The sequence below is a fragment of the Crassostrea angulata genome, unplaced genomic scaffold (genome assembly GCF_025612915.1).
Source record: "Crassostrea angulata isolate pt1a10 unplaced genomic scaffold, ASM2561291v2 HiC_scaffold_93, whole genome shotgun sequence".
NCBI classification, from domain to species: Eukaryota; Metazoa; Mollusca; class Bivalvia; order Ostreida; family Ostreidae; genus Magallana; species Magallana angulata.
The window spans coordinates 135,643-159,269 of NW_026441648.1; the positions used below are offsets into that span (position 1 = coordinate 135,643).

A 23,627-nucleotide genomic window follows, 5' to 3' on the forward strand; every position below is an offset into this window, starting at 1 on the left:
CAATTTATATACTATATCAATCTCCTTGAAAAGAAGAGCTCTGTACAAACATAAACTATTTTTTCTTTACTAGATAAAGTTTATGGCTAAAGAAAATCATCTCTAAAAAATTTTGACTAAAGTAGACCTGTCGAGTAATTCTCTGTTAACCATCCAGCCTCCACGACTACATGTTTCTTTATAGACCACAAAAACATCTAATGTTAGAATAAAGAATAAAATCCGGGTCATAGCAAGACCATAAGAAGATATATATTTAAACTGCTCCAACAAATATTATAATTTAGTTTATTTACCAACCAAGAGTGCTGTAGGGGAAAGCATAATTTAAACAATATGTTAATGATTTATAAAAAAAAAATCATTCAGAATGAGAAATTTCTAAAATTTAACAATGTTTCATGATATGAATTTAGGTACATAAAATTAACTTTTTTTTAAAAATTGAGCTAAATAACTGTGATGGAAGGATGGACAGAAGGAAGTAAACACTAGATAGATGACAAAATAACATGACATACATCTTTTTTGGTTTTGGGATAGGATGTTTTTCTGTGAGGGGTTAAAAACTATCAACTTGTTTTATTTAAGTCATTTCCCATCATAGACCATGCAAAGTCCCAGATCTAGTCAAATGGTACTGTATGATACAAAAGACCAACCATCTACATGTACCTTGATGATATGTATACATGTACATGTGTGTCACAAATTGTACAAGACTCTTTATTCAGTCTAAAGAAGTACAGCTCGTATAAATATATTCTAAAAGTAAATATTAGACCTAACAAATCAACATTACCAGTGTGATTTATGTATAAGACCTGATAAACTAATATTTTTTCCATTTTTTTTTGGAATCTTTTTGCTTCTGAATTAATAATTTGCACTCACTGGTAGTAATTGATATGTCACATACTATTACTCTTTGATATTTGATCAGAATGGGAGGAAAATGTTCATTTTCATAAAGTTTTTTTCATAAGAAAACATCAAGTGCATATTTGATAAGCAATTTTTTTCTTTCATGATTGAAGTCTTAAATTAATCTTTGATGTAAGCTTTTGACACTTTGTTCAAGCCTGTAATACTGCTTGAAAATAAGGAATTTATGGCAAAAAGATTAAAGTGTGGGGAAAGATTAGCTTTTATGGTGTCTTTAAATTGAGACTCTTTGGACTAAGAATAAATTACACATGAATATCTGTACAGAATAAACCTATATTAAAGATAAATCATGATGCTCATTTTAGTGGACCATTTATTGGATGATCACTACAGTGACTAACTTACTGTTGAACTCCCCCCATACATAAGTCGGGCTAAGAAAACAACCACTGGCCCTTATTCAATGTTTTGATGTATAAAAATATTCTGTTTAAAGTCTACATATGAACTTATCAGATTTCTTGTGACAATGTCACACAAATACTACAGAAAAATACAGTATACATAGAGACACACAAACACTTTTGAGATTGTCCCTAAGTAGCTGCATTATCTGAACAACAGGGGAATGCTTGTTTTAGTTATCATATATAACTGACCGGAGATAAGTTCCTGAGTACTTCAAGTCTGTCACATGGCCTTATGTACAATGTGACATGTGTGTGTCAGCCTATGTACACATGTACAACTACACATGTACACAGATGTACACCCCCACAAAGGGCATCTATTATTACAGACTCTACAGGTCTTACAAATATCAGTCATGCCTCTACTGTACCAATGTTTGTAGCTGTTGTTATTTTAGAGGCTCTATCACCTCTAGTTGCCTTTGTTACATGTGGCTGTTCTTCTCTGTAATGAGTTATAGAGAGCTAGCAGGGTGAACGGCTCTGCTCCCACTGCTCGGGCCTCACCATGAGGCGATATGAGATCAATACACACAACAAGACCCATATATTGTGTTTTTAAATGGATGGGCTTTCATGTGAAGGGAGTGATTTGTATTGATTGTGTATTGGACATCTGTTGAATCCAACCTACAGCTCCAGATCAATAACACGCCCAAAACCCATTCCGTCCCTACGTTATGTTTGTTACCTTACAAAATGCCCCGAAAACCTACAAAAATAGAATCATCCGACCCTGGAATTCGACTCACTTCAATGAACTAAAGAAATCAGCTTAATATTCTCATCCCTGATTTCAATTAAGATAGCACTCACTTTAGTTAAGGTGTAATAGCGTGGAAGATGCACACCCAAAACAAAAATGTGCATTACTTTTACACTCCAGGGAGGCATAGATTCATTATGGGACTTGCGTTGATGGAATATCTGTCAAGTCAAAGGCAGAGTCCCTTCATACAATATGACAATAATTTGTCTGTCTTATCACACAGGACATAACCAACCATTGATAACAAGTCACAGTTCAGGAGTGTGCAGAATATTGATGTTTGACTGAGTTCAACTTAACAATGGACGGAAAAGGGGGGGATCAATGGCTGGTAGCATGAAGTAACCTTACAGTCAACTACACCGGGGGAAGTCAATAACTCCCCGCTCCACAAAGAACCCATAATACAGGTCAAAGGTCGCCAGTAATGAACAATGGGGGAATGATTGCGAAGAATCCTACACTGTGTATCATTCCATAGTGACTCTCCCAGCATTGTCTACTGTATGCAGTCCTTTGATTATTCATCACACACTATATATACTAATTTGGTTATTTAATATACCACCCTGAAGGTAATGATGTTACAGTCTTTACCCTGGATAGAGAGTTTCTGGTATATATTAGGACGTGTGACAGTGTCTCTCACGGCTGAATTTGATGAAATAAATATGAACTTGCTCTAGGTTTGATACAGCGCATTCAGAACTTTCATACATGATGACTCAAGCCCTTCCAAAACTTGGCCTTGATAAATTTCATCAATGAACAACATTTCTACACAAATCATAGATATATATCAAAATCCAATGCTTAGGACTGTTTTGTTGAATCTTGTAAAATGTAAAAACAAATAATGAGAAAAAAAGCCTGAATACGATTTATTTTCAACAACTTAAAAAATGAGCATATCCAGCGAACAAGTTTATCATCCTTTGTTGCCAATAAATTCTGTGTGTAATGAAATCCCCCAAACAGCGAGTTTTCTAGATCCGGATGTAATACAAGGATCTCTCTATTTAGGGAGAACATCAACCAAAATTTACTTCCACAGGAGTCAATTCATTATTTTCTAAGCATCTAGATTTTGAACTTTGTGTATTTCACAACAAATCAAACATTAATTTGTGTGTGTCCAAGATTATCTATTCCATAAAATATGATAATTCCACTAATGAGATATGAATTTCTTGAATATAGCAAAAGCAAAAATAATCTCAATAAATTCACACTGATCTTGTGATTCTTCATATTTTATTGATTTGCACACTTGAAAATATTTTTTTTTAATATGCTCTCATTCATGAATTTTCTAGTAATCATGTCAACATGATCTCAAAAAAATAAACATTACAATTTTTAAAAATATTGTATTAAATTATGGGTATGGTTTTGTCGCTATGAATTTTGAACAGTATGATTTTTGACAACATTCTTTAAGGCCATTCTTACTACTACCTATTTTAGTCTTCCCAAATTTATAAACAGAGAAAAAATATTTATTTGTTTTCAAAATCTTTCAAATTCAATTAAACTTGCATTTATCAACGCAACTTTTCCAAGACGACATTCTTAAAAGCACAAAATTACAAATGTATAGATAAGAGTTCAGTTTATATTAAATATGTGTTTTAAAGAAAGGTTAATAATAGGGTTGGGCAATATATAATATACCAAAGCATAGATGAAATTGTCTTATCTAGTAGATTAAAGATGATACCCCTGATATGTGAGTTAATAATTATCTATCTAAAAAACTAAATTCCTACCTTTTTTTATCATACATATAATATTTACTCTAAATTTTAGTTACAAGTATATAAAATACTAGCCAATAATAACCATGATGCTTGAGACTACAGTAGATTCAAAATGGTAACCATGTCAAAAGTAGTGAAAAATTATTTCTTTCAAGACAAGCTAGCCTAAAAAATAAATATTGTCTGTAAGATACTCAGAGAGAAATTCTTAAGACAACTAAAACCAGTTTGTTGCTACTGTAAAATGACAAATCTACACACAACAAATTCTGAGTGTTTATATTCATAGTAATACTGTGTAGAGTCATGTGTTTGATTGTATAAGAATGTCATATCTAAAAATAGTTTCTTTTTAATATCAAGGTTAAGGATAAAATACATTAAGATATTTTTCAACACTTTTGTTAAATACATTCAGATATATTTATAGCTAACATTAAAAATGTTTTCTATTACAGTAAAACAACATTGTTTTTTTTTCTTTATCAAAAGAACATATCAAAATCAAATTAAAATACATTATATGTGTAACATCATGACACTAATGGCATGTGTGTATAGTGTGCATGTATTCATAATGAAAACAAATATCCTCAAAGTTCTATTTAACAAAGCGTAGCTATTCTGTAAATAGGCCAATTTGTATGAAACTAAGAAATATTGCAAAATTTGACATACAACGCAAAACTCAAAACCGACTCAGACTGCTAAACCGTCATATGACAAATAGACTTAAACTGCAATTGTAAAACTGGAATCTACATTAAATAGACCTACATTTAAATGAACACTAAATAGGCCTACATTCAAACCAACATAAATAAGACCTACATACAAGCCTACACTAAACAGGCCAACATACAAACCTACACTAAATGGACCAACATACACACCTACACTAAATAGGCCTACATACAAACCTACACTAAATGGGCCAACATACAAACCTACACTAAATAGGCCTACATAAAAACCTACACTAGATAGGCCTACATACAAACCTACACTAAATAGGCCTTCTATGGGGAAAGGAATGAATTGAATTGATAAATTTGGGGTTTTTTTCAGAGACACATTCATGTCATGGAAATGAAATTTTTATAATGGGTTGCAATCAACGAAAAGAAATTTATCCCTTTGTGAACAGTGAGAACAATACACAAAGCACTGACTGGTCATCTTGCAGACTTTACAGCTGTCTGTTTTATACCAGCATAAACTCGTTTAAAATTATCTGAAGTCCTTGACATCAATTCAGCTTCAATCATGATTCATTGTTAGTTAAAAGTTTGATAGTCAATCATTACAATAGGGAGATAAAACATGTACTGACATAGTTTTTGCGCATCCAACAGTTTCTCTAAGTGTTCACTTTAAAATTCAATGCATCTTTCTAGGAAAAATTTATATTCTTCTTAATTTAATTTGATATATATGCAAAGAGGACTTTTGGTGTAAAGAAGCAACAGAAGTCAGAGTACGGTAACAAAGACTAGCCATGTTATTATTTAGGGGTTACCGGTATAAGGTGCATCAAAACAGTCATTGTGTAATTAAAATTACAATTTAGTATAAAGAAAGTATTAGTTTGAAATTTTCTCATTAAATAATTGTTAGTTTCCATAAAAACAGAGATTTTGTTTCTTTTTTATAATAACATATTTATCTAGTTGTACTAACAAGTTGTACTATATATCTAGTTTTTATCAAATTTTTTTAAAAATTAAAAATGGTTGATCTTCATTGTATTGTTTTCAATAAAAAAACAGTTATTGAACTTTTTTTCACCATTAGTTGTTTATTTCAGAGAGAAATTCACTCAATGGTCAGTAAATTTACATACAAATAATGACGTGTTTAGTGGTGGATGAATTTAATCTGAACTGTAGTATATTTCAAATTTCACAACTAATTTTTCGAGATTTTTTAAGGATTTTGTCAGATGCTAAACTTAAACCTGACCCATCTTTTTAATTACAGTTAACAAATCATGCTTAAATGTTCATTGTTGGGGAAAATTTAAAAGAAAAACCCACACAATTAAATTTAATATAGGAGCAAAGTGATCCATATGTTTTTTAAGCATTACATCATGTTACATAACACTGCGACTCTTGGTTGGGATTACAACCATCTCAACTGAAAGTAATGACTAGTATTTAAAGCAACAAAGGAAGATTTCATAATGTTACGTACTGTGTTACATTAAACCTTCAGGCTATTGATAATAATTAATAGGTTTTGAGACGACCCCCTGTTATAAATAATGCACGGGGAAAATGTTCTGTCGTGTGTACTGAGAACAATATTTCACTTGTAGGAAAACTCATTTACAGTGTACTCAAGAAGTGAAATATTACAGTCTCTTGCCAGAAATCATGAACCAAATTCGCACCATAACGGGGCTTAAAACTTGATTACACATGAACGACCCCTCACAAGTAAACACGCACACACAATCACGTCCCTACACAAAAAACAAGCTCCACGCACTTGTTTCGATCAAAAATGATTTAATTAAAGGTAAGGGATCGTTAGACGAGAGCCTATAGAGTTCTACAAACAAGCATGTGTACAGTTAGGGTATGAACAGACAGGAAAACTCACCGACAAATCAGAACGACTGCTGTCTCTCGAGGACACTGCTCGCACAACGCCTGACCGCCATTCCCACTCGCTAATCTTGGCAAGTTTTAACTTTGCTTGACTTTTAACGGATAAAAATCTCTTTCCAACTATTTCCTCCCTGCACTTGAAAGCCATACTTTCAGTTTACACACATATTCACATATTAATCCCTTTCGAATCTGCAAAAACTAAAGAGACACAAATCGTAGGAATTTCTCCTATCTCTGTACGAGGCGGATGAATACCAAACACAAGTTTGACATTTAGGTCAAAAGGTCAAATTAAGAAAAACATACGATACAAAAAATAGTCCAATCGAAAACTAAAACAAACGTTACGCGTACTAATTTTTTTTATTGAGTTATTTTTCAATATTGTGAAAAGAAATATTAAAAAATAATTCTCACTCTTCTTAAGAAATTAAAATAATGATCTATAATAAAAATATTTCAATCAGCTGTGATTGAATATGCCTAACGTTACACTGCAAGAAAAAACTATAGGCCTAGACGTATTGCTAAAATTGAAAGTGTAAACTCTGTAAAAAAAAAAAGATTACTTTAAAATAATATTCAAATTAATTTACTAAGAACTAAAAGACGAATATAAAAGTTTGTTTTGGTTTTTACCTCCCCTTTATGACAAAAAATTCCCACAGGTGGCACTGCAGAACGTGTTCATAAATGGTAACTTACAAAGTTACCCAGTGATGAGATTGTGTTGTGTTTGAAGTCTTCTGTGATCTCAATTATGATATCAGTCCTCTTGTCAAGGATTGTTATGTAAGTATCATACTCTTCTTGATCGGTTGATGTTAATGATTCGTTTTAAATTTGAATTTTAAACGAGCTCTGATTCATGGTCATGTCTCAAGTGCCAATCACTTAAACTGTTAAATTTAAAATGAACCTTTACAAAAAATTATTATGAAATCTACACCAGGACTGTGTAAAAGTAGTTACAGTTTTGTTGAGACATTTAAATAACATCATCTACTTACAAGCCCGTGAGGCTCATTGCTGGGAGTATCTTTAGTAGCATGGTGTGTTTGATCATTCTCTGTGGTGCACTCAATCATCTACTTAACCTTTGTAGAACAAGGAAAGTATTTCCACAGTTTGGTTTCCTATTTTCATATATTAAATTCATTTCTTGATTAGTTGCTGAATAGGAAATGCATTTAATTTTCAAATATCACCTTCATGTAGTGTTTTTGCACGGTGTGTACCAGCCAGCTGAGAGCTAGGTGAGGAATAGCTTTATCAGCTGATCGAGCTGTAGATACCTTCATCTTTTTGTGTTTTGTTTTAGAACTGGGCTTGGTCACAACATTAGAAACCAAATATGCTTTATGATATAACTGATAAAAAAAATTATGGTTCTTATCTACTTGATTGGATCCAGAATAACAGAAGTACAAGAATTAAATTCAAACCTGGGCTGGGGCATTTTTATAATATCACCTACCAATATATTATGGGAGATATTGTTAACTTTAACTTTTGTTAAATTGCAAGACATTCACAGTGTTCACTTTATTATCTCTCAGGCAGTAGTATCTGTGTGAGCTACTGCAAGAAGTTAATATGAATAAACATAACTCAATTGTTGCATTGAATACTTGAATTTTACCTGTAGTCACTTTTAACAGTTGCTTAAAACTGTCTACTGAGCAAGAGGTCTTAAATTTCTGTGTGACACATGGGTTTCAGATTGTTACAATGACAGGGGTGAGCTCACTAAGTAACAAGAATGTTTATCTCAACAGATCAGGGTTAGAGTTTAATGGTTGACTTACAAGATTCTCTTTAATCTCTTACATGAATAAGGATGAGATTTTTACAAAACCTTTAATTTTGGTCATTTGTGAGCTCCAGGGTTGATTTCAGGCTCAACCTTTTGTTTCTAGTGTTGATATCCTAAGGAAATATTCATTAGTGACCCTGCTAATTGTTTAGTAACCAAAGATTTATCACTTGGAAGAGGATTCTATGTCTGACTCAGATGTTTCAAAGATTAGGGTATTATCCAGAGTGGAGGGGGTGTCCAAAGTGAGTTCTCTTGGTGAATTAGTAATCAGAGACTGAGGTGAGGATTTGTGTTGGATTATCAGTGACCACAGATAGGTGTTGGGGGGGGGGTCTGTAAGTCTGTGTGAGTGGCCAGCAAGAGATCTGTTAGTGATTGTAATCAACCTCATTTACATACAGATACATGTAACTAACAGATATCACAGACAGATAGCAGTTAGTGATGAGCATAAAACATATTAGTGATTATTAATTATCAACTTGATATAGGTATATATATATACATAGTCAATATCACAGACAGATGTAAGTCATTGTAGCTGTTCTTGGTAGTACATCTACTCAGGACTATACATGTACTTGCAAAGAGTTCCTTAACTTATTTATTATTTTAAATGTTACTGATACAGCTTTATGGCATTATTATGTTTCGAAGAAAAACCAATTTACTCTCAAATTTAAGTATCTACAATTGGGCATCTGTTTTTATGAATGAAAATATCGAACATTCCATTTAGTCATTCAGTTTGCTTCCAAGCTTACAGTCATGGAAAATTTGATGCATTTTTCTTTCTGAAAGAGTAATTAGTTGCCCTCAGCATGGTCAGAGTTTTTGAAATGTTGCGGTGGTTTGGCTGTTACGTTTAACGTGAGATATCCTATTCTGAGAGCAGTACTGTACAGTGATGAAATCGTCTTATCTTCAGGCTGTCTACCTGCCCCACACTGTTGTACGTGTGTGTATGTGTATTCCTTGTCTTCAAGGCAGATATCCATCATACTCGACTACTGTCAGAATGCACTCCCAGATAAGACAGCCTTGATTGATACAGACGGTACTATTGTGCATTAGACTCAACAAATCACATGGATATAAGACTTCTTCACTTAAAGTCACTCATAACAAATATTTACGTATAGTAATTATTCAGAATATATGAAAAAAAAAATTGATTTTTTTCCTCATCAACAATAAGTAATGTATGCACAATATTGATACTGATAACAAGCCCCAAGGGTTGAATTAACTTGCTGCATGTATGACATCATTTTTCATTTAAACATCATTTGCCATTTTGGCCTTCTACAAACAAAGAAGAAAACAAGATCTCTACTCCTTTCAAGCTTACTCGGCATATTCAGGTATAGGTGTGATATAACGTGGTACATGTACTACATATGTACTTATAATTTGCTTGGTACATTGATTAAGTATATCTTACAAGTATTTAACCCAATACACATGATGCAAGTATAACAATACTATACAATTGTAATTTGCTCCTTATGTCAAAATGTCTGTGCCTGTATCAGTGACTGCATATATCTTCACAAGACTCGGGATGAAAACAAAGCCGCCCTGGCGTGCACTGCGTGAGGGAATTGTTATCTGTGTAATGTGTGCAGAATGCAGTGCACCCTCAGACAGCAGGTATCACACCTGTGTGGGAGATGTAGGTGTACTACAGGTGGGCAGAATGTTGGCTTGGTTTCATCATTTCATTAGATGGGAGGGTTTTCTTTTTTGCACATTGAACACTTCTAAAAGTTTTTGCCCATTAATGTCATCTACACATGAAATGTGTTTTAAATTAGCATAATGCAAATTCAGGAGAAATGGCCAAAATTTTCCTGTACATAGTAATTATAAGATTAGTAGATTTCTATCAAAGTGGGGATTTAGATGCTTTTTCTGTCAGCTGAGCTTATATTGTTTTCACAATGCTAAATGTGGGGGACCCTGAATCTGTATGAAGGAGGAAGAGATTTTAAGAGTCATGAATTGTGTACAGTGTTGTGTTTCAGTCAGAGATAACGATAGAGTCTGTTTCTTCAAGATGTAAATATTACAGACAGATTGATTTTATGTGTTCAGACACTTGGAGCAGTGATGTGGATTTTATCAATAGTTTGATCAAAGAACTCATCATCAATGCAGTATCATTTACATACTCCATTTTTTACTTTGTTTACAATGGCCTTTCTAGAGCAGGAGGCTCCCCTACAGAATGCACTATGACAGTGTAAGCAAGAGTTTGATAGTTTATCTGAGCCATCTGTACTGTATGTGGTTTGTTTATCTGTATCTGAGCCCTGTACTGTATGTGTTTTGTTTATCTGAGCCCGGTACTGTATGTGTTTTGTTTATCTGAGCCCCGTACTGTATGTGTTTTGTTTATCTGAGCCCCGTACTGTATGTGTTTTGTTTATCTGAGCCCCGTACTGTATGGGTTTTGTTTATCTCAGCCCGGTACTGTATGTGTTTTGTTTATCTGAGCCCTGTACTGTATGTGTTTTGTTTATCTGTATCTGAGCCCCGTACTGTATGTGTTTTGTTTATCTGAGCCCAGTACTATATGTGTTTTGTTTATCTGAGCCCGGTACTGTATGTGTTTTGTTTATCTGAGCCCCGTACTGTATGTGTTTTGTTTATCTGAGCCCCGTACTGTATGTGTTTTGTTTATCTGAGCCCCGTACTGTATGGGTTTTGTTTATCTCAGCCCGGTACTGTATGTGTTTTGTTTATCTGAGCCCTGTACTGTATGTGTTTTGTTTATCTGTATCTGAGCCCCGTACTGTATGTGTTTTGTTTATCTGAGCCCAGTACTATATGTGTTTTGTTTATCTGAGCCCCGTACTGTATGTGTTTTGTTTATCTGAGCCCGGTACTGTATGTGTTTTGTTTATCTGAGCCCTGTACTGTATGTGTTTTGTTTATCTGAGCCCCGTACTGTATGTGTTTTGTTTATCTGAGCCCCGTACTGTATGGGTTTTGTTTATCTCAGCCCGGTACTGTATGTGTTTTGTTTATCTGAGCCCCGTACTGTATGTGTTTTGTTTATCTGAGCCCCGTACTGTATGTGTTTTGTTTATCTGTATCTGAGCCCCGTACTGTATGTGTTTTGTTTATCTGAGCCCAGTACTATATGTGTTTTGTTTATCTGTATCTGAGCCCCATACTGTATGTGTTTTGTTTATCTGAGCCCCGTACTGTATGTGTTTTGTTTATCTGTATCTGAGCCTGGTACTGTATGTGTTTTGTTTATCTGAGCCCCATACTGAATGTGTTTTGTTTATCTGAGCCCTGTACTGTATGTGTTTTGTTTATCTGTATCTGAGCCCCGTACTGTATGTGGTTTGTTTATCTGAGCCCCGTACTCTATGTGGTTTGTTTATGATTTATCTGTACTGTATGTGGTTTGTTTATGATTTATCTTTACTGTATGTGTTTGTTGTAGACTGGTCTTTGGCTTGCTGTATCCAGCTTATGCTTCCTTCAAGGCCATCCGCACAAAGAATGTCAAGGAATATGTAAGTATTATAATACAAACTCATTGATTTCTGACATCTGTTTACATGCCTTCAATCCCCTTGACAAGTCTCCAGTTACAACAGCCTGCAAAAACAAAGTGTGGGACAGCATGCAACTTTGTTGTGGTATTCTTTAATCCATTACAGTCGATCAAATTTATCTACATCATCTGTACATTTTATTGAACATGTATTTCAAATTAAAGTTGAATAGAATACCAGGTATAATTTGTTGTACATGCTGTATTTAAAGATTGTATACATGTACTAAAATTATATTTACTCAATAATTAAAGGCGGATAATTTAATACTAATACACTGTACTGGTATACTCTGAGTGTGTATTTGTATAGTTGATATACTCATATACTGTATTTGTATATTAGTATAATCAGTGATGAGTATATTGATATACTGTAAAAGTATGTTGGTTTACTTGGTACTGTATGTTTACACTGTACAGTAAAACTCAGTTATAGTGAAGTTCTAAGGACTGATGGATTTACCTTGTTATATCCGTAGTTTGTTATATCTGTATAACGAATTCGTAATTATAATTAAAGGGAATTCACTACCTACATGTTTTCTTTCAGCAGACTACAATATTTGCTAATTGAGGCTTAGAATGAAAATACATTCTTTTGATACCTTTTATAATCGGATTGTGAATTAAAGATTTTATGTGAAAATTAAATCATTCAAGCTATCATGTTAACTAGTAGGGCATACTTTTTAAACTGTAAAGAAATTGTTATAAAAGTGTTAAATTTTGTTATTTTTCAACTCTATGGGACTCAAAATCAGTTCGCTATATCCGTAAATCTGTTATATCCAAATTCGTTATAACTGTACAATTTTGCAAAGCTTTCTTAAGAATTTTACTGGGGTCTAAAAAAACTTCGCTATATCTGAGACTTCGCGATATCCATGTTCATACTAAAGGAGTTTTACTGTATACTGTACCTGTGTCTGTATGTTTACAGGTGAAATGGATGATGTACTGGATCGTGTTTGCATTGTTCAGTGCAGTAGAAACATTCACAGATGTACTCTTATCATGGTAAGTATCTCCTCCATCTCAGACATCTGCTTAGTAATCTACACTCAGGTATTTCAGCAAGAGAGAAACTGAATACCGGTACAGCAGTGACTCATTGAGATCTTTATTTCTTGTTTTTCAACACAGCTGATCTGTTTGATATCAGTTTTACCCATTATGATATATCTGATGTACTTCAATCCATAGATCCATAACTTCACACTGTCAAACAGGTACATGTATAAAGGACAAGTGTGTTTTTTGTCTCTGCAAAAGGTACAGTTCTTACAACACACGCACACATGTGGAACTTTTCTCCAGCTAAAGCCCCACTCTGGTTCAGCGTCTCTAAACCCTGTGTTGTTCACTTCTCCAAATCCTGGCTGCTGGTCAAGGTTGAAGTTACATCAAGATTAAGATAATTCTTTCAACAAATAAGGAATTTTCTCAGTGAAATAGGTCATATTTTTATTTTATTTAAGGAGTTAATTTAATTTCTACCGGTATTTTAATCAATAAAACATGAATTGTAGCAGTTTACACTTTATAAACATCATACTTAATAAAAAATGTAAATAATAAACTGGCCCAAGTAATCATGGTACATGTATTATATTTATTGATTATAATTTTAATTTCTACATATAAAATCAGAAAATTAGGAACATTGTTTTCAAAACTGGCATTAATTTGTACAAGATTTAAATGCAACGTCAACTGGATTAATACATTTTGCATGTGCCTTGTATTGTGACATAGGCAAGTTATGTTATGTAATAAAGATGATTTTGTTTAGCCAATCAAACAAGGTGTCATACCATTTACTTGTAACAGTATCTATTCATTGATTTGATGAAAAATTGCATTACTTTTTCATGACCCTTTAACTGATGTATTTAATGAGAAACTGATAAATGTGATATGATCAGTGATAATATTATTATTATGTGTGAGAGTGTTTTTGTGCTGTGTTTGCAGGCTGCCATTTTACTATGAAGTCAAGATCCTGTTTGTGATATGGTTGCTGCTCCCTGTAACCAAGGGATCTAGTCACCTCTACAAGAGGTTTGTTCACCCCCACTTTGCCAAAAGAGAAAAGGTGAATATGTATAAACATTATCACATTTATGTGTCCTTTATTGTACAATGTTATTTAACACTAATAAGCTTCACTGTTGTACAACAAAAATAATAAATGAATGCATTCTTTGTATTGTTTACAGTCATGCAGTTACTGTTATGCTGTAAACATCACACTGTTATTGTACTGTAAACATGATCATAATGCTGTTACAGTACCGTTAACACAAACATCACGCTGTTACTGTACTGTAATCATGCTGTTACAGTGCTGTAAACACAAACATCTTGCTATTACAGTACTGTAAACATAAACATCTTGCTATTACAGTACTGTTAACATGAACATACTACTGTTATAGTGTTCTAAACACAAACATCATGCTGTTAAATTACTGTAAATATGAACAACACGCTGTTACAGTACTGTTAACATCATGCTGTTAATGTACTGTTAACATGAACATAATGCTGTTATAGTGTTGTAAACATGAACAAACACTGTTACAGTGCTGTAAATATAAACATGATACATGTAGTTATTGTTGTGTATCAATAAAGGTATGATAGGTTCAAACATGTATTTTTTTCTTCCATCTAGTCATTGTAATGCAGCATATAGAAGTTTTCTTCTTTAAAAACTGTAGCTGCTTACACTCTTATTTTTATTCCATTTACTGAACAATTTTTGCACAGTAAATATGTTCTATATCAGCTCATTTCTTGCTTGTTCCAGGATATAGATGAGTACATAGACCAGTACAGTAAGAAAGGCTACACAACACTACTTAGTCTGGGTACTCGGGGACTAACGTACGCCACAAATGTAGTCGTTACCACGGCCATCAAGGTAAGACTGACATACGCCACAAATGTAGTCGTTACCACGGCCATCAAGGTAAGACTTACGTATGCCACAAATGTAGTCGTTACCACGGCCATCAAGGTAAGACAAATATGAACTTAAAAAAGTAATACTAAAATGTGATTTGAATATTCAGCAAATGTAGGAATACACATTGAGTGTGGAAGGGTTTTCATCAATTGTAACGCAAGGACTGGTGTATGGAGTATCACAAACAAAATAATCAGGGGCAACATGTGATAATTTCATCATCTGTAGCATTTCAACAACTAATTTTTCAGTGTTTTAAATTAAATTTGCACAAAGGAAGAAGTTTAGAATAAACTCACATTAAAATATAAAAGTTTTTGTCATGATAACTTTTTTGTAATTACAATGACTTTCTTTTGTAAGTTTTAACCTCCAGACTACCTTGATCACACTAGATGTTACTGTATCTGTATTTTCAGGGTCAGTCATCCCTGGTCGATCATATCAGGAAGAGCTACAGCACCAACGACTTGCGGGTGGGGGAGGACACAGTGGACGGACACCACCCTAGCTTTATGCTGGACGACGACGAACTAGGTACATTTAACACAACCTTCTTTATATATAATGTCTACTGGTCAAATCATGCTATGCTGATTGTGTTGTTTGGCGCCAGGACCATAAAAAATATATAAACTGACTTTTGGTCTCGGTTTTCCTTTTCCACTTTATATTGCTTTTGTAAGAAGTGAGACTCAGAAAGGAAAAGCAAATATAATTTTTTCTTTGAAGTTCAAATCAAGCAATCATTTGGCTACCTATCTGTAGCAGGTTGAGTCTCTTATTGCTCACATCATTGCATAATCTTCACAACAAATATAGTTTTTTTTTCTTTTATTTATTCCATTGGGAGTTAGCTCCCTTGTCACATTGTCACTGTACTTTATTTTCTCCTTCGTTTCACTCCTCTGAAAATAAATATTTTCTTGACTAATTTGTTGAAAAACAAAAACAGATTTTTTAGGATTGGTGCGTTCGTTACAAATCACATTTTTATTATACATACGACATACAAATAAATGGCAACACAAAATATTAGTTTATCTCAAAAAACATATTTGGGTCAGGGCGGGTAGGGAAAACCAAAGACAACCTATACTACTTTGTAACGAACGTCGCATTAATCGAATACTCCCCGGGAAATCTATTTATACTGAGAGCGAAAGCGCTCATGCATGAAAAACCAGTATTGAAGTAAACCAGATAATACGAATACTAACGGAAATAACCGAAGTTAAAGACATAAAGAAATAAATTTAATACCGGGTAGTATGTTAACACTCATTTCATCAGTGCTTTTATCAAATTGAAATGTTTACATTCAAATGTTTGACAAGTGCACTCAAGACATTCATACTTGGAATATTTTTTTTTTGAGTACATAGAGGACAGTAAAGAAATCAGACACTGACCAACACAAACAATGAAATTGATCTGGTGCTTGGATTTAAAATTAATTCATTTGTCTGTGTTATAGGGTTTTTTTTTATCAATTACACAGGGATCAATTTACAAAACTGTGTAGTGTCATTACCAGGTATTGGGGATATTTTAACAACAAATCACCTCATAAAAAACACTGTTTGTTATAATAGTACCCGCTATCGTATACACAACTATTCTTATTTTGAGATGTACATGTAGGTAATCAGAGAGCAAATGCAATCAGAAACCAACTTTCACATACATACACTCATGCAACAGAGTTAATCAGATATGTAACCAGTTGTCAATAATAAACAGATCCCGAGTCCAAACCTGTCAATCAAGTCATTGATGAGAGCAGTAAAAAAGGGGACGAGGTCAAATCCCCCCCAAAACCCTCCAAAGGGGGAGGGGGGTCAAAGCTGGGTAGTGGTTCATTGAAGCCCCGGGGACATGTGTCCTCAGGGTTAGGTCAGAACAAGGGTGAGTCATGTTGATTTCCCCCTCAACCCTTGGATATGATGCAGCTGGTGCATGATGGGAAACTTAACCTTGTTTTGGCATAGTTTTTTATTTTTTTTTCTCTCAGAAATGTTTTTTGACAACTCTCTATTTTTGTTAGCTTGTGAAAATCTTTCTCTATCAACTCTGCTTTCAATTTTAATTTCATTAGAATTTTTTTGGTATTTTTTCCACACACCAAAAACTTCCCTCACAATTCTTGGGAATATGGGCTTTACCTAATGATTACCTCTACGAAGTCCTTAACCTGCTGGTAACATGAATCAAATGTTTCTATATCAAAAGATTCAAATATATAGTCAATGATAATTGACCAAAATCTAAATACTTCATAAAAGTTTGTGTTGTTATTAGATGAGAGAATAGCACAAGACAACAGAGAGATCGAGAAGAGGAAACCTTTACGACGGAGTACGAGTGACGTCACTGAAATACGTCCTCCAACGTCGCGCTACAAAAATCCACCCACAGGTAAATCATACAGGATGTCAAACCCCAGTAAATGCTGGAAATATTGCTGTGAAATAATAAATGTCCCTGTAAATACTGAATCCCTGATGAAGTATATGATATAGACATTGCATACAAAGGCATGCTATAAAATTCTTAAATTACACATTGAGAAGTGAAAAATGTCATGATTGTCAATTAAATTTCTATAAACAGCAAAAGAAAAAATTTAGCTGGCAGAGTGGAGAAGGGAAAGTCATTTTATTGATTATCTTTTATAAATATGTATGAATATGCACCTTGTGTTGGTCCTGAATAGAACAAAACTCTGGATAAGTTTGTTATCGAATGTCAGTTGATTTTGGTTGTAAAAGTCCATAGAAGACGAGACTTCAACAACCCAAATAATTTCTAGAGACAGCCAGTAACAAACCTTATAAATAACAGTAAATAGTAAAGCCAGTAAATATTTAATCCTACCCTGACTTTATGATGCTCTATGGTGCGTAGTCTATTGTTTGGTGACTGCGTACAACTCTTTATTGACCTTTCAGAGCTTTCAAAAGTTGAGGAAGTAGAAGAGGAATACATGCTTCATGAGGAGTCCTCTATCCATGTACGCCCGGGCTACTACAGCCCTAAACAGGTCAGTTACCTCCCTTCACAAGCTGGATATCTCCCTTAAGTCTTAGTCTAAAGTGTTTATTTTTAAATTAATGTTGTAAGTCATAAGAAATTAAACTTGTTGTTGGTTGCTCTCTTGAAAGGAAAATAATCTATTTACAGTCAAACTTCATTTTCTTGAACGAAATGATTTCGTAATACTGGTTCATGTACCATGCTTATATCAAATTTAGTTGGTCATCCAACAACTGTTTCTTTTATGTTTATTAACCTTTTGTCTCAGATTATTAATATCTTGAATAAATGGTTTTAACAGCCACATTGAGTTTTAGATAGGAAGTTTGACTGTAATTGTTTTCAATGTATTCAAAAAGTACAATCATAGGTACAATATACATATGTAGTAGAAAATGGGATTTTATAAACAGATTTATTTATGTTTACTTATTGTTATCAAACAATGTGAGGTTTTCTGTTTTTTGTAGGAGAGATTTTTATATGGTAAAAATTGGTTTATAAAATACTTTTAAAACTCTCTAATCTGAGAATGAAATTTAAAGTTCTACCACTTTGAATGAAAGTCAAGGAAGAGCAAGGAGAAACAAACAAATAATGATTAAACAGTAATGACTGACTCGGCTCTCACCTCTCACTCTCTCTTCACTTGATGCATTTGTGCTTCACGTTTGTTTTCAGAGAATGCTTTCTGATTCACAGAGAGAATCAATGCTTTCTGATTCACAGAGAGAATCAATGCTTCTGACATTGGTGATCTAGTGGATCAGGGTGTACAGACATTTTGTGTCAGGGTAATGGGAATCAGATTTGTAATTGGTCGCAAATAATTAACAATAAAGAAAAAGTCATTTGTCCTGCATTCAAAAAGCTTACTTTTGCTGGTCAGTGTTAAGTTCATTCATTCAAATATCTGTAATATTCATTTCCAGTACTACAATTACTTTTTATCTATTAAAACCTAATTTGAATTTGAATCTTTCTGAAACACAAAAAATAAATTCTATAGTCTTTAAAATTTGAACCAAATGCAGAAGTTCATCGTTTTTCATTTAGACTAAACTTCAAACTACATGTATTTTATTATGGATATGTGTATACATTTTAAGATGTTGAAACTTAGATTTTTTTGGAAACTATTATTGAAAGTATATTTAAACAATAAAATGCTTTCTTTGATGATTCATGCGGGTTATGAAGGTAGAGACATTGCAGAAAAAATACATCACCCACGTTAGCAACGCAGGTGATGTAATTTTTTTCTGCAATGATCGCTACCTTCATAACCCGCATGAATCATCAAAGAAAGCATTTTATTATTTATATTAACATCTTTCCTTTAACTAATTAATAAATTGATTATGAAAAGTTAGTAAAAAAATTACTGTTAATGTACATAAGTACGTTAGCTAAAAGAAACAGCCAAATCATCCCCTGTTAAACTTTGAGTCTGACAGCATCATGATTATTTTGTGCAGTCCATGATTTTTCTTAGGTTGCTGGTGGCTTTGACCAATCGATAAACAGGGTGTGTCCATTTTATTCCTGTCAGTCTCTTGTCAGTTTCAGCCATTGTAGACTTTGACCAATCGATAAACAGGGCGTGTAGATTTCAGTCTGGCTGTTTCTATAGAGCTATGAATTAACAACCGTATATCAGGTTTTTTCCGCGTCATGTTTTTTCCGCGAATCAGAGCCTAGAACGGAATATAAAATTTACGCGAATCAAATTTTCACTATTTCAAAGTCACATAAAAAATATAATTCACGATTGTTTAAACCTGTGAGGTAAGAGGGGAAAAGTATTTAAAATGTTAATCTTTGTAATGAAAAATTCGGACTATGAAACCATTTACACGATTTCCTTAATGTAAAATAATTACCGATATTTTTTCTCAAAGACGCAAACATTCATAAATAAACAGATCATGTACCGTTACACATACCAGTAGCTCATGTATAATTAGATATCGGTTTACACAGGGAAAGTGACCGTTTTAATTAGCTTGTCAATGGATTATTAAAAAAACCGAGGCTTTTCTACCTCTAACTAAACTAACTGAACACAGTTCACCGTACTTTTACTTACCTGTTTACTTTATCAGGAAAGAGAGAAATCTATTACAAAAATAAAACTTTGTATCAAATTTACGCTGATTTATTTTCCGCGATTCGGAAATCGTCGCGAACAAAGCTGAAATTGGATACACGCGGAAAAAACCTGATATATGGTATATGTTTCCATAAGAAATAGAGGAAATAATACTTAGTAGATGTAAATATATATATATATATTTGCAATTTTCAGGTCACAGTTAGATTCATAAGTTAGTTAGAGCAGCGATTAGAATGCATGTGGGGCTTATCTGATCATTGAAGCAATGGGATTATGTGTAGCTACATGTCCGTACAAGTCTAGAGTAAAGCTCACAGGTGAGCTCTAGACTACGGTAATACTGTTTACTTCCTTTGTGCTTCTGTCACTACGAATGGTCAGGGGGAATAACTCTGATCTGATTAGAATGATCAGGGGAGGTTAATAGACATGGTCATAGTCACAACAGAACAAAGGGAGGATATAATAGAAATTTTATGACAATGTGTAACATTATATATCCTGAGATACCTTTCTTTTGATAAATAGACCTCCGTTGTACGTATAATTCACTAGTTTTTTCTTTGAATAATTATTTCTTCATTTTATTTCATCTTGATGTAAAGACAATTTAATATTATTCAAATTTTTCTTAATAATGATATATTGAAGTATAACAAAGATAGAAAATGATTTGTTTTGTTACTATTATAAAAGGCATTTATATATCTTAAACTCAGAAACTTTGCCATTATGATAAATTTTGAAGGAGCTAGCTTTTGAAAAAAAGAACACTTTTGGAATGCTGGTACTAGTTCAGGGATAAATACAGGAAATAAATAACCATTCAGAGTTCTCATTGGGTTTATCTATACATGTTTATCTACTTGTCTTTTTCTGGAATTACTTAATTGTAGAATCATAATTTTATCTTTTGATAAATTAACTAATTTGAAAAAACCCACTAATATCTGATTGATTTTTGAAACTGGAAAGTAACAGTTTATGATTGACTTTCACTGCTAAATATTCAAAGGATTCTCTGGTTAATTTACAGGTCAGACTCGACCCATACGGTACGTTACCAAGAACCCGCGCACGTACCCGCAGTAAACTGCCAAAGTGAGGAACTTCACACATAGATACATAGATGGACCGTCTGCACTGAACTTACCATTCAAAGGTCCTCTCCATGGCAACAGCTTTCCTAGATTGCTTTGGGAATGGATCCTGCTATACAAGACATTTGCTTTGAAAAAAAGTTTTTGGTAGCAATATTTTACTTAAATTTTTAAATGAGATTTGTAATTTCATGACTGATAGTTTTTTGGTGTTGTTAATATCATCAATGACAGGCTACCTGGCAGAAAAGTTTAGTCATCAGCTGAAGCTTCAATGCAGTCACTGAATTTTTTCTGTCAAGTTCTAGGGGAATTGTTTGACATGAGGTCTCTATGGACCATCATAAGAAATGTTTGAGGTCGGATGCAAGTCTGTAGTGTGTGTTTAAACATACATCCAAAATACTGTTAAGTCTCAGTACTGATTAATTGTACAATGTTGTATAATGGACTTATTTGGAAGTGGAGGGAATTTTTTACCCTAAAAAAAATTTCTACATGTAGTTACATATCTAAGTCAGTAATTTTGTTTTGACAATATGTTAAGCCAACATGATTTGTTCAATATTTTACATAAGATGCTTATCTTCAAATATATTCAAAATATTAGACCTCATGAAACATTATAAGAGAAAGCCAAATTTAAAAAATACAAACTTCTATTTACACCACTTTGTTACACATCTGTTTTTATATCAATATTTGTTTTATTTATGAGCAGAATTTTACCATAGTCATCACTCTAAGTCTTTAAGATTTCTGTGTGTTTGATTTAAGTAAGTGAGACAATTTTTGTGAAAGGAGTGCATGTTAAATGATCGGTACTGAGGTGAGCTGAGGGTCAGAGCTTTATACCGTGTGACCCTCGTTGTAAGTTATTATACTCTCAGGGCAGGGAACGTGTGAACAGATCCATTGTCCATTGTTGAATCACTTGTAAATGTTGTAACTATATGTACATATGCCTAATCTTTTTTTGTACTTTGTCTTCTTTTTCTATTACTTTTTTGTGTTGTGATTTTGTTTATTTTTGGCTCTGTACTTTGCTCAAAGTGTTTCTGTTTGCCTTGGTTTACCATCATGATACATTCCACAGCCTCTGTACAGTCAGCTTTTGTATCGTTTATCTGATTTTGTTTATACCTTCTTCATTCAGAAAAAGGTGCCATAACTTTGTTATTTTTTAACAGCACCAATATTGAATTTGATATAGGCCATTATTGTGATCTACAGAATGAGTGACTGAGGACTCCAAGCCCATTGTTTTACTTACTAAATGTATGTCAATTTTATAATGAATTTGGTAATGAGCATTTAATGACATCAGTCTAACTGAAAACAAAACCTCCATGTTATTAATAAAGTCAAGTGTCTATAACCATTCATTTGTGGGTTGTCAAAGCACGCCCTTTGTTCATACATGAGATTAATATGTATTGTCGTTGTCACGGTGCTGAGTCACTTGTTAACTTGTACCACAACACAGTCATCTCTTCCTCTGTTTAGAACCTTGTTGTTAGGTTGTTCTGAGGAGCAAAGATTTCGATGAGGAAGATGAGAAACATCAAGTTGTCAATCTGTGATAAGTCTTGTACGGATGTTAATGTTTACAAATGTTCTGCACATGTACTTTATGAATGTTCTGTAGATCCACAACGAACTGTAAACAAGTTCAGGAGTTCAATGTACACACAGTTTTTACATTCACCTGGTGAAGCTAAAATGATGTAACTTTTTTATATATTCTACCATCACCATCAAGATTATCACCAAAGCTTGTTACATTGGAGGATTTCATTTTTAATTTTTTTGATTCAATAACACAATTTGATGGATGTTAAGATAACAGACCTTTACACTTGAAATCAGTATCCATTATTTCTGTGGAGTGTGGAGAAGATAGCTTTATACCTGTGTGTAATTTGATGGCTTTATACCTGTGTGTAATTTGATGGTAGATAAGAACATTAGGTAAGATCACAGCTCTTACAATGCACTTCTTTGTGATTGTGGACTGATAGGAACAGAACAGAGAAAGGTCAAGGGGGGGGGGGGGGGTCACAGGCCGTGGAGTACAAACACTTCATGCATCCTTGTAGTGAAATAGCCATAGTGAGGAAATAAAATGACAGGGTGACTGGGATATTTATTTTACACTTATACATGCATACATGGTGTGAGAACATCAGAATGTGACCCACTTAGAAAATGTATTGAAGATTAACAATAAATTATATCATCATTTCTATTTGTACTTTTGTTTTACTTAATGGAGAAGATTTCCATTTTATACATGTATGAATATCAAATGCACATCCGACTTTCCTAAGAATGTTTATGTGGAGAGGGATTGCCTAATTTTTATTCCAACAGATTTTAATTTCTTCTGCAGATTATCTGACAGCTTTTGCTTTTTAAAGACATGACCATTGAATTCTGTAAAAAATCAAGATCATTGCACAACATTTACCCCAAACACCTTAGGGTGAAGTATGAGCCACAT

General features: G+C 33.5%; 2 protein-coding genes across 7 annotated transcripts in view; one reads left to right on the plus strand and one right to left on the minus strand.

Annotated features, from left to right (window-relative positions):
- The window catches only part of LOC128169080 (probable JmjC domain-containing histone demethylation protein 2C), a 51,384-nt gene extending 44,631 nt beyond the window's left edge, over positions 1 to 6,753 (minus strand). For both annotated transcript variants that reach the window (XM_052835251.1, XM_052835250.1), the window contains exon 1: positions 6,495 to 6,753. In XM_052835251.1, the coding sequence (XP_052691211.1) occupies positions 6,495 to 6,650 (156 nt within the window). In that variant the 5' untranslated portion in view covers positions 6,651 to 6,753. The remainder of the gene's footprint in view (positions 1 to 6,494) is intronic.
- Positions 6,754 to 7,072: 319 nt separating this feature from the next.
- Positions 7,073 to 23,176, plus strand: LOC128169085 (receptor expression-enhancing protein 1-like). 5 transcript variants are annotated; one of them, XM_052835257.1, is made up of 11 exons: positions 7,073 to 7,297; positions 11,785 to 11,857; positions 12,842 to 12,918; positions 13,876 to 13,996; positions 14,714 to 14,875; positions 15,292 to 15,409; positions 16,616 to 16,780; positions 17,174 to 17,290; positions 17,824 to 17,915; positions 18,379 to 18,394; positions 21,061 to 23,176. In XM_052835257.1, exons 1-11 carry the CDS (start codon positions 7,266 to 7,268, stop codon positions 21,114 to 21,116), a joined length of 1,029 nt encoding a protein of 342 aa, XP_052691217.1. In that variant the 5' UTR covers positions 7,073 to 7,265; the 3' UTR covers positions 21,117 to 23,176. The 5 variants fall into 5 exon arrangements, with proteins under 5 accessions (XP_052691217.1, XP_052691218.1, XP_052691219.1 ...); XM_052835259.1 differs by having other exon boundaries at positions 7,100 to 7,297; positions 14,714 to 14,827; XM_052835258.1 differs by lacking the exon at positions 18,379 to 18,394 and having other exon boundaries at positions 7,094 to 7,297.
- The last annotated feature ends 451 nt before the right edge of the window (positions 23,177 to 23,627 follow it).

Bases quoted from the DNA above. Each gene is read 5' to 3' on its own strand.
- LOC128169085 (XM_052835257.1), top strand. From the start codon at position 7,266: ATGATATCAGTCCTCTTGTCAAGGATTGTTAT. The intron at 11,858-12,841 runs GTAAGTATTATA...GTATGTTTACAG, and splicing joins CAAAGAATGTCAAGGAATAT to GTGAAATGGATGATGTACTG. The intron at 14,876-15,291 runs GTAAGACTTACG...CTGTATTTTCAG, and splicing joins TCGTTACCACGGCCATCAAG to GGTCAGTCATCCCTGGTCGA.